At 47.1% G+C, this 13,902-nt stretch overlaps 1 protein-coding gene across 2 annotated transcripts; it reads right to left on the bottom strand.

Moving 5' to 3' along the window:
• Positions 1-1,490: 1,490 nt before the first annotated feature.
• Positions 1,491-6,790, bottom strand: PEX19 (peroxisomal biogenesis factor 19). Of its 2 annotated transcripts, XM_016191490.2 has the most exons (9): positions 6,653-6,703; positions 5,891-5,983; positions 5,324-5,433; positions 4,759-4,924; positions 4,255-4,340; positions 3,887-4,048; positions 3,053-3,229; positions 2,804-2,848; positions 1,491-2,661 (listed from the first exon to the last, which is right to left on the bottom strand). In XM_016191490.2, exons 2-9 carry the CDS (start codon positions 5,931-5,933, stop codon positions 2,578-2,580), a joined length of 873 nt encoding a protein of 290 aa, XP_016046976.2. In that variant the 5' UTR covers positions 5,934-5,983; positions 6,653-6,703; the 3' UTR covers positions 1,491-2,577. The 2 variants fall into 2 exon arrangements, with proteins under 2 accessions (XP_016046976.2, XP_007530629.2); XM_007530567.3 differs by lacking the exon at positions 5,891-5,983 and having other exon boundaries at positions 6,653-6,790.
• Between the last annotated feature and the right edge of the window lie 7,112 nt (positions 6,791-13,902).

The following is a 13,902-nucleotide window of genomic DNA, read 5'->3' as shown; positions in this document are numbered from 1 at the left end:
AACCCTCCTGCAGGTGGGCTCTAACTGGGATCCTTTCGCTGGTCCCTGCGCTTCACCCCATGTATGCTTAACCGGGTGTATTACCACCGCCTGGCCCCCAAGCAGTGGCTCTTGAGTAGGTGTTAATTTTGCCTCTAGGGTTATTGCTGGGGCTTGGTGCCTACACTACAAATCCACTGCTCCTGAAGGCTATTTATCCTTTTTGTTGCCCTTGTTATCGTTATTATTGTTATTACTATTGTTGGATTGGACAGAGAGAAATCGAGAGAGGAGGGAAAGATAAGACACCCAGAGACCTGCTTCACCGCCTGTGAAGCGACCCCCCTGCAGGTGGGGAGCCGGGCTCAAAACAGAATCTTTGCACTAGTCCTGGTGCTTTGTGCCATGTGCGCTTAAGCCACTAAGCTACCACCTGGCTCCCTTGTGTACATTTTCTACCTGTCCCTCGTGGTCTCTATTCTTGTCCAGTTTTGGGATGAAGCTACAAGAATTTTAGCCATTTGAGGTATGTGTCTGTATGCCCTTCTCTTGCCTCTTGAAGAGTTCAGACTCAGCCCCTAGCCTCAAGAGCATCTCCTGCCTTGCCAGAACTACAGAATGTGAGGCTGAAATGGGTGAAGTTTCCATCCAGAGGATCATGCTATGCTGGGATTCAGTGGAACCGGTGATGACTGGGTGGGACTTAGTGATGAATATGAATTCGCTTGGGAGGCTGCTTTCTTTTGTTTGTTTATTTTATTTATTGGATAGAGACAGAAATCAGAGAGGAAAAGGAGGGATAGAGAGGGTGAGAGACAGAGAGACACCTGCTACACTGCTTCACCACTTGCAAAGTTTTCCCCCTGCAGGTGAGGACTGGGGGCTCGAACCTAGGTCCTTGAGCACTGTAACATGTGCGCTCAACCAGGTGCGCCACCACCCAGCCCCCTAATGTTTATTATCTTTATATATTTGATAGACAGAAATTGAGAGGGAAGGAGGAATTAGAGAGGGAGTGAGACAAGAGAGTCATCTGCAGCCCTGCTTCACAACTTGTGAAGCTTTTTCCCCCTGCAGGTTGGGACGAGGGGCTTGAACCTGGGTCCCTGCACACTCTATGATGCCATTTTTTTTTATTATCTTTATTTATTTGATAGAGACAACCACAAATTGAGAGGAAGCGGGATGTGAGAGGAAAAAAGATACACCTGCAGGACTTCTTTACCACTCATGAAACTTTCCCCCTGCAGATGGGGAGGAGGGACCCTTGAAACCAAGTCCTTGTGCATTGTAACATGTGCACTCAATCAGATGCATCTCTTGCACACTCTAATGTGTGCGCTTAATCAGGTGCACCACCGCCTGGCCCGGGAGGTTGCTTTCTGTGGCTGAGCGAGGGTAGCAGGTGGTCTGGGCAGAATGGCTACAGCATATGGCAGCTAAGACCCCCCTGGCTCCTTCAGAAAAGGGCACAGTGAGCACAAAGAAGTAAACTCAAAAGTTTCACAACATAAAGTTAAATGATATATTACTAACATAAACATTAATGATATCACATGTTAAATGCCAATCAAGGGCTTCCCAAGCCAGGACACTCGAACTAGACAAGGAAAAAGGGCTGCTGGATCCTCTGCCCACACTGCTGCAGACTGAGTTGGAGAGGGGGAGACTCCAATATGGAACAGCCTACAGAAAGAACCCACACTGCAGCCACAGAAGCTGAAGGGCATTAGAGGAAACCTGGATGATAAGACAGCCACAGTCCCACTCAGAACATTTATTAATTACTTAGGATAACAGACCAGGCTGGGCCCTAACCGCTTCCCTAAGAACCCCCTGAATCAGGGGACAGAATCAGATATCTTCCAAAGGCCCATGTACCTGAGGAAGAACAGACCTTCATCTCCTAGACCTGATACTGTGATCCTGTGTCTGCCAGGGAGGGTAGTGGAATGGGGGGAAGGGGAGAAAAAAAACAGTATTTAGAAAAAGAAGAGATAAGAGAGGCTGGGGCAGAGCAAGGTCATGGTTGGAGCCCCAGTTCACACAACTACTGCAGGCTCAGAACTTGAGAACAGCCTCTCTCAGCCCTGCTGGGATAGAGGCAAAAGGCCCGCTGCCTCCCTTCTAACAGCTCAGAAGGGTCTCTCTGAAGACGGAAGATGACTGACCTCCAGCACTAGCCTGGGCCAATTTTCCACCCCAACCCCTACTTGGATACACTCCCCCAAAGCTTTTTCCAAAGGAACTCCAGTCCCATGACTCTTTCCTTGCTCCCTAGGTCCAAGAGAGTGGGGAGAGACAAGGCACAAAGACCCAGGGTGCAAGGTGGACATCAGTGTGGTTGTATCTGGAACATTTGAGGAGAGGGAAGAAGGTTACCTCCTCCAACCCCCAACAGGCAATGGGCCTTTGCCAGTAGCAAACCATGGAAACGGCCTTCAGAATGGGCCTTATTCCAAGGAAGACATAAGCCCCAGCTGGTATGGCACAACCATGGGTGGGACAACAGAGAGCAGAGGTAGGCTACTGCTCAGACGACATCCTGCCTCCAGAGGACTTCCAGAGCTGCGCAGCAGGGAGGAGAGCTGTGGTGCTTCACATGACCACACACTGCTCGCCATTGGCGCCTGGTGGGCCTGACAGATTGAGGGCATCCAGGTCAAAGTTGAGGCCAGGAGGCTAGAGAAAAGAGAAAGGCAGTCACATGGGGTTGTTCCCATTTCAAGCCAGGGCTTACAAAAACTCATCCCTGGCAGTCGATCTAATAAAGGTCCCAGAATTCTGGACCTTCAGATCAAAGTCTATGAGAGATAATACTCACCATCTCCCCAGCCAGCTCTTTTGGAGGATGGCCTAAATCCTGTAACTGAAAAAGGAAGAAGATACTAAGATACAGAAAGTCCCAGACAACCACTTTGCAGCCCCAAAGAAGACTCTGAGCCAGGAATCTTCTTTTTCCTGGGACCACGCTTGCTTTTCCGTGGGGCAGACAGCCTTCCTAGATACTTTGTTTATGTGACACGTCAAGAGAGAGCCTATGCCCGGCGGATGGCAAGGAAGCCTGCCTGACCTGCTGCATGAGATCCAGCACCGTCTCGAAACGCGCCTTTTGGGTGGCCTCGCTGTCGCCAGGGGTCTCTGCCTCAAACTGTTCACAGATCTTGCCCATGACGCTGTGCTGTTCCTGAAACTTTTCAAACTGCTCTGCAGGGAGAGACTCTTGATGACTTTGTAACCATTCAGGGTACTGAGGAGAGAAAAGACCATGAGCAAGGAGTAGGAAGAGCTGAGCAGGTGAGTTCAGTTTGAGCAGCAGTCTGACTCTTAGCAGTGTCAATCAGCACTTCCAGCCAGAGATTTGGGGAGAGCCACATACGGTCTGTCACGTGTTCTTTCTTGTTTGTTTCATGTTCATAGGCTTTACAGATGTAAACAGCATTCTCAGCTTGTAAAATCTGTTTCACAGCCCTGGCCCACTGGCGTGCATACCATGTACCACCGCCCACGGTGCTGTAGCCACTGAAAAGTGCCTGTTCTGAATTTTCTCTCTCCAGTAAAACTACAGTCATTTCAGTGCCTCTTAAGCTGTCAACAGCATTAGCCCAGTATGTTCTCTGTATACCCTTTCACAAAAGTGAATGAGGGAGAAATGCAAAAAAGATGCTGTTGATAATGACAGGGTGACTACAGAGTTGAAGGGCCTCCCTTTTCTACCTTTGAGATCCTGACTAGGGCTACTTCATTCTTCTAAGAGATACCACTTCCTCCAACTCTCCAGGCTCCAAACAAAGAAGCAGAGGGGGAAAATATAGGGGCTTGTACTGCTTTTCTGACTCCAAGGAGACAGAGCAGCCCCCAAGAGTAGAGGCATGGAGTGAGGGAGAATAGACTGGAGGGCACACACCTTGTCTGTGATCTCCTTCAGTGAGGGGTAGAGCACGTCCTTGGATAGCAGGTTCTGCATGATGCTCTGCATGATGGGTAAGATGTTCCCATCACCCTCACCCTCGTCTATTCCCAGCCCTTCCATGGCCTTGGTCAGCTCTTCCTCGGACATGCCTGAGTTCTAGAAAGAAAAGCAGAGAACTGAGCAACATTATTGCATCTTGGGATACTTGTCCCTATCTCAGGCATGAAAGTAGCATCTAAACTGGCCTAAGCAAAACAGAGGCAGAAACAGTCCAGGAAAGGTTCTCAAGGGTCTATCCTTGGAGACTCAGCCAAGGAACTGTCTGGAAGCAGCACCATGTGGTCCCTACCTCTCCCCCTCACCTGAAGGTCGGTGGCATTTTTGGCTAGGCCACTCAGAGTCTCCTTTAGGCAGGAAGTGAATTCTTGTTGGGAGGTCGTGTCACTGCCTAGGAGAGATCAAAGGAGCTAAATTTACTGAAGAGTTTAACCTGTGGCTCAATTAGACTGACCCAGCTCCATCATGGACAGGGAATAGTTACCATTGAATCACTACCATGCCACATCTTGGCATGGTCTAGTTTCTTTCATTTCTAGTTTCTTGCCATCCCTTTGCCCCACACCAACCCCCCAGCACAGGGAACATCACGACTGCTGCCAACTTTCTAAAGAACTGGGGTTTTTTGTTTGTCTGATTAGCTCTAGATTATGGTGGTTCTGGGGGATCGAACCTGAGACTTCAAAACCTTAGGCATGAGATTTTCTTTGCATAACCATTATGCTATCTACCCCTGCCCCAGATTTGGGTATCTTAAGTCACAATACTCAAAAGGTTTGACTACACATTCCTGGTGGTCAGCTCCTCACCCACTCTCCCTGCTGCCTCAGAAAGCTTCTGGAACTGCTCCACCAGATGGGGCTCTTCTTCAGCCAGCTCCTTCATAGCCTTCTCGAACTCAGCTGTGGCTTGGGAAGCCAACTCGCTGTCGAAGAGTTCCTTGAAGAACTTCTCTTGGGAGGCAAACAGGGCATCCTGCAAGGAAGGAGCAGCCAAATGCATCTTCCTTGGTAGCCCAGTGCATCTGGCAGAAGCACCAGCAGAGGCACTGGAAATGGAGCACTCTCTCTCCTCCCAACTCTTCTGGGCACTCTAAGGAACTCTCAGGACTAGAAGAAAGGGATGGGGCCACTGAGAGAGGGTAGGGGTGGTACTCCCAATGCAGCACTTGAAGCCTGATTATTTCCCCAAGGAAAATTCTCCCACTTCCCCCTCCCTCCACTTAACCTTTAATCCCTGCTTCACAAGAGCACTCAGCAGTGTGAGGCCAAGGTGCCCTCCCCCAGTTCCCCTCTGGCCCACAGGGGCCTGCTCCACCTCTGCTCAAAACTATGTGCCCATCCCCTCCCCCTCCCTTCAGTGAGTGTGTTATACTTTGGCAGTGTCTCCTGGTGATTTCTTCTGGGGCCCCGAAGCATCAGGGGCTGTGGTGGTAGGAGGGGGTGCTGGGGAGGGTTTGGCCTTATCGAAATCATCAAGAGCACCTTAAGAAACAAGAGATACGGTGTGTGTTGGAGATGGATAAGCATGAAAAACGGAGGTTTCTAGGCAACGCAGTAAGAGAACCAACTATTCTACAGTTTTCCTCATTTTAAAAAAGATTTTATTTATTAATGACAAAGATGAGAGGAGAGAGAGAAAGAACCAGACATCACTCTGGTACATGTGCTGCTGGGGATCAAACTCAGGACCTCATGCTTGAGAGTCCAATGTTTTATCCACTGAGCCACCTTCCGGACCACAGTTTTCCTCATTCTGTAAGTTTCCTTCTCCTCCTGCCCCACACTTAGCCTTCTATGTCCCACTGTGTCATCTGCCTTACTGTACCCAACAAGGAGCAGGGACTGCCCCCCCAAAGTGGAATCAGTGTCTAGAATTATAAAGAGCCCTGCAAAGACAATCTCCAGTTACACAGAGCTTTCCTGGCCACAGTCTAATGACCTCCTTGAATTCCACGCAAATCTCCAGTGGGGGTAAGAAGCATAGGTGGTCTTAGGCCTCTGAACCCACTTTGCAGTTCTCAAGGGAATACATCTGGAAGAAAGCAGACGCTATTAGCAGGCCCACCAGCTTCCCATGATGCAGGGAGCGGCACAAAAAACAAGACTGCCCCAAGCACTGCAGGTTCTTTTCCCAGAGGCCCTCCCAGGGCTCCCACTGGCGTCCCCTGCCCAAAACCGTTGCCAGTTCACCCAGCACTCCTCACTTTCCCTGTTCATCGTGGACTGGACAGGAATATTCACCTCTGCACAGACAGACCTTTGTGGCCACCACCTGCCTGCCAGGCGCGGGGGAGGGCGCCAGCAGTGTGGAGGCAGGGACTAAGAAAAGCACCCGCAGTCCTCCCCCGCCCCTTTCTGGAGAACAGTCCGTCTTGCCCTGAAGCTGTCTCCTCCTCGATATTTTAGAAGAGCGAGTGGGGGGGTCGGCTGAGCTCTGATCACGGGGTGAACGGGGAGCGGAGAAAAGGCAGTAGGGGTTCGCCTGAAGCTTTTGCCACCGGGGAGAACCTGTCAAGTCAGGTCCGGGGGCGGCTCCCGGGAGCGCCCTGGGGTCGGGGTGGCTGCCGAGCCGAAGCCGCAGTTCTCCGGGGTTCTCGCCCTTCCAAGGGAGCCACCTGCACCTTGAACCCTTTGTCCCGCCGCCGCACCCCACCCTCTGTCCCGGGAGGCCCGCGACCCCGTCGCTCTGTCCCCCTCTTACTTTCCAGAAGCTCCTCTAGCTCCCGGTCCGCTTCTATGCCGCCGCTGCCGCTCTCCGACGCCGCCATCTTGCTCCTCCCGCTTGCCGTAGGAGGCGGGGCTCGCCTCGTGCCCGCCCCTTCCGCCTCGCGCAGCTTGCAGGGGGCCGCCATTTTTAAAGGGACCGGATAGTGTTATTCTGTCTGGTGTCCCGGAAGCTTAGCTCGCTGGCTGCGGCCTTTTCTCCAGCCCAGGGACCTTGACGTGAGGCCTAGGGCTTGGACTCCAAATTCACAATCTCCTGGACGTCTTCCTGACATGGACCCCGAGTTCTCTGCCCCCTGCGGTCACAGATGAGGGCCTTGACCTATCAAAGGAACCACCCCCACCCCGCCAGCCAGAAGTTGAATCCTGTGGCTAAAAATGCAGTTCCTACAGTTTTTACTGTTTGTTGAAATGCCTTGTTTATGAAAAGCCCCCTTCTCTGCATTCAACATTGACATAAGTATAATGTGCTGATTTTTTTTTTTATGTATTTGAAAGATTTATGTATTACATGTGTCAGAGCATCAGGTGGTTGTGCTAGGAGTCTAAACCAGAGCCTCAGGGGTACATGTCCAAGGGCCTGCCAGTTGAGGCCCCCGTCCCGACTTGTTTATTGCACCAGAACAGAACACTGGATTTGTTGCCTCTGTACTCCCAAACTACAATGAGGCACGTGTCTCTGTGGAACCCGTGAATAGCTCTCATTTCCTGGTCTCCTTAGAACTGGCACTAAAGGACATAGTGTCAGGAATTTAGAGCAGTGTCAAATGAGGCTGAACTAGGGAGCTCCCTCAATGTGACAAAGCACAAGATTTGCATTGCCTGAAGTCGCAGAGATGCCGGGTTCATTCTGTAGCACCAGCATAAATTAGAGTTGAGCAGTGTGCTGGTAAAAACAATCGTATTAGTTCTTTTTGTTGTTCTCAGCTCTGAACTTCCATAAGCTGATCCTTTTCTGATTAACTTTTCTCTCCAACACCTTAACTAATTAATTAGCCTGTAATCATCAATTGCAGGTTAACTTTCTCATTCAACTCCAAACTGTTTACAGATATGGCTGTAGAATTACTATAATTTTATCAATTATACCTTTTTTTTTTTTGCTAGTTCGTGTGTGTGTGTGTGTGTTTACCATACCACTGATCAGATTAGATTATGATCTAGATTATGGTGGTGTGAGGGGATATGACTTGTTTAATCTTATTATGAGAGCACTGCTCAACTCTGGTTTATGGTGGTGCAGGGGGTTGAATTTGGGACCTCAGAGCCCCAGGGATGAGTCTGTTTGCATAAACATTATGCTGTTCTCCCCAAAATATATTTTAATATTTATTTTCCCTTTTGTTGCCCCTATTTTCTATTATTGTTGTAGTTATTGTTGTTGTTATTGATGTCATCATTGTTGGATAGGACAGAAATAGAGGAGGGGAAGACAGAGGGGAGAGAGAAAGATAAACACATGCAGACCTGCTTCACTGCCTGTGAAGTGACTCCCCTGCAGGAGGGGAGCCAGGAGCTCCAACTACTACTGCCCAACCCCGCCCCCCCTTTTTTAACAGAGCATTCTTCAGCTACAACTGATGGTGAGGGAGAGGGGGATTGAACCTGAGACCTTGGAGCCTCAGGTAAGAGAGTCTTTTGCATAAGCATTTTGCTATCTACCGCACCCTTTTTTTTTTCTTTTTTCCTTTTTTTACAAGAACACTAATCAGCTCTGATTTATGGTTGTGCTGGAGATTGAGTAAGTCTCTTTGCATAACCATTGTGCTATCTACCTACCACTGCCCTTAATTATGTGTGTGTGTGTAATTAGATAGAGATAGAAATTGAGAAGGGAGGCAGAGATAGGGAAGACAGACACCTGCAGCCGTGCTTCACCACTCATGAGGTTTCTCTCTTCTGGTGGGGACCAGGGTACTACAATGAACCTGGGTCCTTGGGTACTACAATGTGTGCACTAGGTATGCCACCATCTGGCACCCCATTGTCTACTTTTACCAAAACCCTCAGTTCAGAACATCTGTATGAAAAGTTAAGTCTACAACTTATGAACTTGTAAAAACTATGTCCAAGTTTGTCTCTGATATGCCTGTTTATGACTTAAAAATTGTTATGGGGGTTGGGTGGTGGTGCACCCAGTTAGGCGCACATAGTACAAAGTGCAAGGACCCATGCAAGGGTCTCAGTTCAGAGCCCCCAGTTCCCCACCTGTAGGGAGGTGAAGCAGGTCTACAGGTGTCTTTCTCCTTATCTTCCCCTCCTCTCTCAATTTCTCTGTCCTATCCAATAAAATGGAAAAAATGGCCACCAGGAGCAGCTGATTCAGTGTCAGCAATGAGCCCCACTGATAACCCTGGAGGTAAATAGTCTTCAAGGCCTTAAAAACTGGTAGAAAGTTTCAGCTTGTTTGAAAATGCAGGGTTAGTTTGGGACCACTTTTTTTTTAAATTTTTATATTATTTATTTTTACCAGAGCACAGTTCAACTCTGGTTTATGGTGATGTGGGAGATTGAACCTGGGACTTTGGAGCCTTAGGTATGAGAGTCTGTAGTGGTTATTATTATTATTGTTGTTGGATAGGACAGAGAAATGGAGAGGGGATGGAAAGACAGAGAGGGGGAAGAGAAAGACTGACACCTACAGACCTGCTTCACTGCTTGTGAAGCGACCCCCACCCCGCAGGTAGGGAGCAGGGGGCTCAAACTGGGATCCTTATGCCAGTCCTTGCTGGTCCTTGCACTTTGCGCCATGTGTGCTTAACCTACAGCCTGACACCTCCACAGGGATCATGTCTGTCTTAAGAAGAAAAACAACTTGAGGAATGACAGATGAGTGTCCAGCCCATATTCCAGTACACTAAGGGAAGCTTTGGTGCTGTGGTACTTCCCTGTTTCTATATATATATTTATTCTTTTTAAATATTTATTCTTTTGTTGCCCTGGTTTTTATTGTTGTAGTTATTATTGTTGTTACTGATGTCGTTGTTAGATAGGACAGAGAGAAATGGAGAGAGGAGGGGAAGACAGAGAGGGGGAGAGAAAGATAAACACATAGCAGACCTGCTTCACTGTTTGTGAAGCCACTCCCCTGCAGGTGGGGAGCAGGGGGATTGAACAGGGATCCTTATGGCGGTCCTTGAGCTTTGCGCCACGTGCACTTAACCTGCTGTGCTACCGCCTGACTCCCTTCCCTGTTTCTTTTTTTTAAATAGTGATGCTGGTAATCAAATTCAGGACCTCATGCTTAAGAGTTCAAAGCTTTATCCACTGTGCCACCTTCCACACTATGTGTCTCATGTCTATCTGAAAAAGTCAGCCTAGAGTGATGCAGCCCCAGCACTGACCAAAAAAAAAAAAAAAGCAACTTGCTGAGTGGTAGAAAACAGGACTTGTATGCCTGGGGCCCATGGCACCCAGTGTGACAGTAGATTAGAGCTCTGACCTTTCTCTCTCATAAATCTTTTTTTGTTTAAGGCAACTCTTAGTGTGTGAAGATAGCATAATGGTTATACAAAAAAAGTATCTCAGTGGTCCAGGAGGTGGCATAAAGCATTGGACTCTCAAGCATGAGGTCCCAAGTTCAATCCCCAGCAGCACATGTACCAGAATGATGTCTGGTTCTTTCTCTCTCTCTCTCTCTTCCTGTCTTTCTCATTAATAAAAACAAAAAATAAAACAGAAATATTAAACTATTTAAAAAAAAAAAATATATATATATATATTTTTTTTTCCTCCAGGGTTATTACTGGGCTCGGTGCCTACACCATGAATCCACCGCTCCTGGAAGCTATTTTTTCCCCATTTTGTTGTCCTTGTTGTTGTAGCCTCGTTGTGGCAATTATTATTACCATTGTTGATGTTGTTCGTTGTTGGATAGGAAAGAGAGAAATGGAGAGAGGAGGGGAAGACAGAGAGGGGGAGAGAAAGACAGACACCTGCAGACCTGCTTCACCGCCTGTGAAGCGACTCCCCTGCAGGTGGGGAGCCGGGGGCTTGAACTGGGATCCTTACGCTGGTCCTTGCGCTTTGCACCACGTGCACTTAACCCACTGCGCCACTGCCCGACCCCCTTGAAAATATTTTTAAAGAAGTCTCTCATGTCTGAGATTCAAAGGTCCTAGGTTTGATCCCCAGTACCACCTTAAACCAGAGCTAAACTGTACTGTTTTTTTCTTAAAGCTTTTTTTCCCCTTCAATTTTTATTATCTTTATTTATTGAATAGAGATACACAGAAATCAAGAGGGAGATGTACAGAGGGAAAGAAACAGAGAGACACCTGAAGCACTGCTTTAACACTTGCAAAGTTTTCCCCCTGCAAGTAGACAGGGGAACCTAGGTCCTTGCACATTGTAACATGTGCGTTCAACCAGGTGCGCTATCACTGCCCCCCTTTCTTTGTGGCCTAACATATGGTCTATCCTTGAGAATGATCCATGTGGATTTGAGTAAAATGTGTATTCCAGTTTCTTGGGATGAATTACTCTGAAAATGTCCAATAGTTCTAGTTTATCTATCTCTTCATTTAGCTCCCTTATGTCTTTACTGATTTTCTTCCTGGATGATCTGTCAAGTTGAGATAGTGGGGTGTTGAAGTCCCCTACTATGATTGTGTTACTGTTAATATATTGCTGTAGCTCTTTCAGTAGAAGTTTGATGTATTTAGATGGCTTCTCATTGGGTGCATAGATATTAATAATTGTTAAGTCCTCTTGATTGACTGATCCTCTGAGCATTAAGTAGTGTCCATTCCTATCTTTTTTAATCTTATCTATTTTAAAGTCTATCATGTCAGATATGAGAATAGCTGTTCCTGCCCTTTTTTGTGGGCCATTGGCTTGAATGATAGTTTTCCATCCTTTCACTTTAAGTCTGTGTTTGTCTTGTTGTGTTAGGTGAGTTTCCTGTAGACAACATATTGTTGGGTTGTGTTTTCTGATCCATCTTCCTACTCTGTGTCTTTTAATAGGTGAATTCAGGCCATTCACATTTATTGATATCAAAGATTGAAGATATTTTAACGCCATTCTTGTAGAGTTTTAGAGTGTTTTGATATATGTTCTATTTGTGGTGGTCTGGTTGTTTATAGGAAACCTTTCAGAACTTCTTTCAAGGCAGGCTTGGTGATGGTTGCTTCCTTCAACTGTTGCTTGTCTGAGGTTTTGATGCTTCCATCTAGTCTGAATGACAATCTAGCAGGATATAGTATTCTTGGCTGAAAGCCTTTCTCATTGAGCACTCGATAGATATCTTGCCATTCTCTTCTGGCCTGTAGTGTTTGTATGGAGAAGTCCGCTGCTAATCTTATGGGTTTTCCTTTGTAGGTGACTCTTTGTTTTTCTCTTGCAGCCTTGAGGATCCTTTCTTTATCCTTATTCCTTTCCAATCTAAGTATGACATGTCTTGGTGTCTTTAGGTCTGGGTTAATTCTGTTTGGGACCCTCTGGGCTTCTTGAATCTTTATGTCTTTGGTGTTGTCTAGACTAGAGAAATTTTCAGCTATTATGGCCTGGAGAACGCTTTCTTCCTCCCCTTCTCTTTCTTCCTCTGGTAAGCCAATAATGCGTATATTGTTTCTTTTGAAGTCATCCCATAGGACTCTGTTGTTGTTTTCAGCATCTCTTAATCTCTTTTTGAGATCTCTTACTTCTTTTTTAGTTGTCTCTAATTCATCCTCAATCTTGCTAATTCTGTCTTCAGCCTCATTGATTCTATTCTCTCTGCCCTCTACTGCTTTCTGGAGTTCATCTATTTTGTTGCCCTGCTCTGATACTGTTTTAGCTTGTTCAGCTAGTTGCCTTCTTAGCTCAGCAATTTCAGCTTTCAGCTCTCTAATAACCATGCGATTATTAGAATTTTCTTCCATATTCTCATTTGTTGTTCCTGCAGTTCTGATTACAATTTTTTCAAATTCTTTACTCACTCCTATTATTATTTCCTTAGCTAATGTTTGGATGTTGAACTCGTTGTTTTGTGCTTCGCCCTCTGGAGGACTTTTAGCTGGACTCTTGTCCTGGTTCGAGTCTCCAATATTTTTTCTTGTTGTTTTAACCATTTTATATAAGTTAACAGTTTTTTCAATCCCTGAGTTGGAGTTCAGTGGTGTAAAAGCCTTTTTTTTTTCCCCTGTAGGCTATGGTAGCCTGAGGGCTTTTAAACTATCAATAGGCTTCTTGGCTTAATCAATGACTCCTGACCAAGAGATAAAGCAGGGTGTGGCAGAGATAATCCAGTGGTTATGCATAGAGACTTTCACAGCCCTTCAGCTATGCCACCGAGGTATAGGTCTTCTCCTGAGTTTCCCGGTTAGAGCTCTGTGCCCTGGTGTCCCTCCCTGTTGCTGCTCCAGATTCTGAGGGTAGTAGCAATGGAGACTCAGAGTTGTACTTGGTGAGTCTCTGGGGAGTCCTTTCCTCCCTTCAGCTGTCCCCTTGTTGGTGGAGCAGACTGGAGGTGGTGTCTCCACTGACAAACTGTCGAACTGTTAGCAGTCACTTAATCTCTCCTTAGGCCCCTCTCTCCTCTCTGTCACCAGCCACGCGTGTTTGTACTCACGGGTGATTTACTGGGTTTCTGTGGTCATTCTAGTCCTGTCTTGTTTCGGTCCGGGTGGTCTCCTTTGGTATTCCTAGTTGATCCGGGAGAGGAGAGGAGAGGAGAGAAAGCGATCTGCTGCTCGTAGCTCCGCCTCCGGAAGTCTGCCCCCCTTTCTTTAAAAGCAAGTTTTATAGCTAAGTAAATATAAAAGCAGGGTCAGGTGGTAGTGCAGCTCTGCTTCTCCACTTGTGAAGCTTCCCTTCTGCAGGTGGGGGCCAGGGGCTTGAACCTGGGTCCTTGGGCATTGTCATGTGTGCACTTAGCCAGGTGCACTACCGCCTGGCCTTGTATTTCCCCATTTTTTTTTAAAAAAAGTTTATCTTTATTTATTTATTGGATAAAGACAACCAGAAATCAAACGGGAAGGGGGAGACAGAGAGGGAAAGAGTCAGAGAGATAGCTGCAGCACTGCTTCACCACTCACAAAGCTTTCCCCCTGCAGGTGGAAACTGGAGGCTTGAACGTGGGTCCTTGTGCCCTGTAATGTGTGTTCAACAAGGTGTGCCACTACCTAGCCCTCTGTATTTCCTCTTTTTATAACTAAAGTAGGTACTAAAAGAAAAACATCTGCCATGGGGTGCTGCAGGGAAGAAGCAAGGATATGAATGTCCAGGAAACAAATAGCATGAAAC

This window comes from Erinaceus europaeus, chromosome 9 (assembly GCF_950295315.1).
Source record: "Erinaceus europaeus chromosome 9, mEriEur2.1, whole genome shotgun sequence".
Taxonomy (NCBI): domain Eukaryota; kingdom Metazoa; phylum Chordata; class Mammalia; order Eulipotyphla; family Erinaceidae; genus Erinaceus; species Erinaceus europaeus.
Note: the sequence above shows the minus strand (reverse complement) of the source record. Positions and strands in the feature narration are given on the sequence as shown.

Coding starts and splice junctions, on each gene's coding strand:
- PEX19 (XM_007530567.3), bottom strand. CDS start 6,719: ATGGCGGCGTCGGAGAGCGGCAGCGGCGGCATAGAAGCGGACCGGGAG. Junction 5,434..6,652: donor GCTAGAGGAGCTTCTGGAAA/GTAAGAGGGGGA, acceptor TTGTTTCTTAAG/GTGCTCTTGATGATTTCGAT. Junction 4,049..4,254: donor AAAATGCCACCGACCTTCAG/GTGAGGGGGAGA, acceptor TTTTCTTTCTAG/AACTCAGGCATGTCCGAGGA.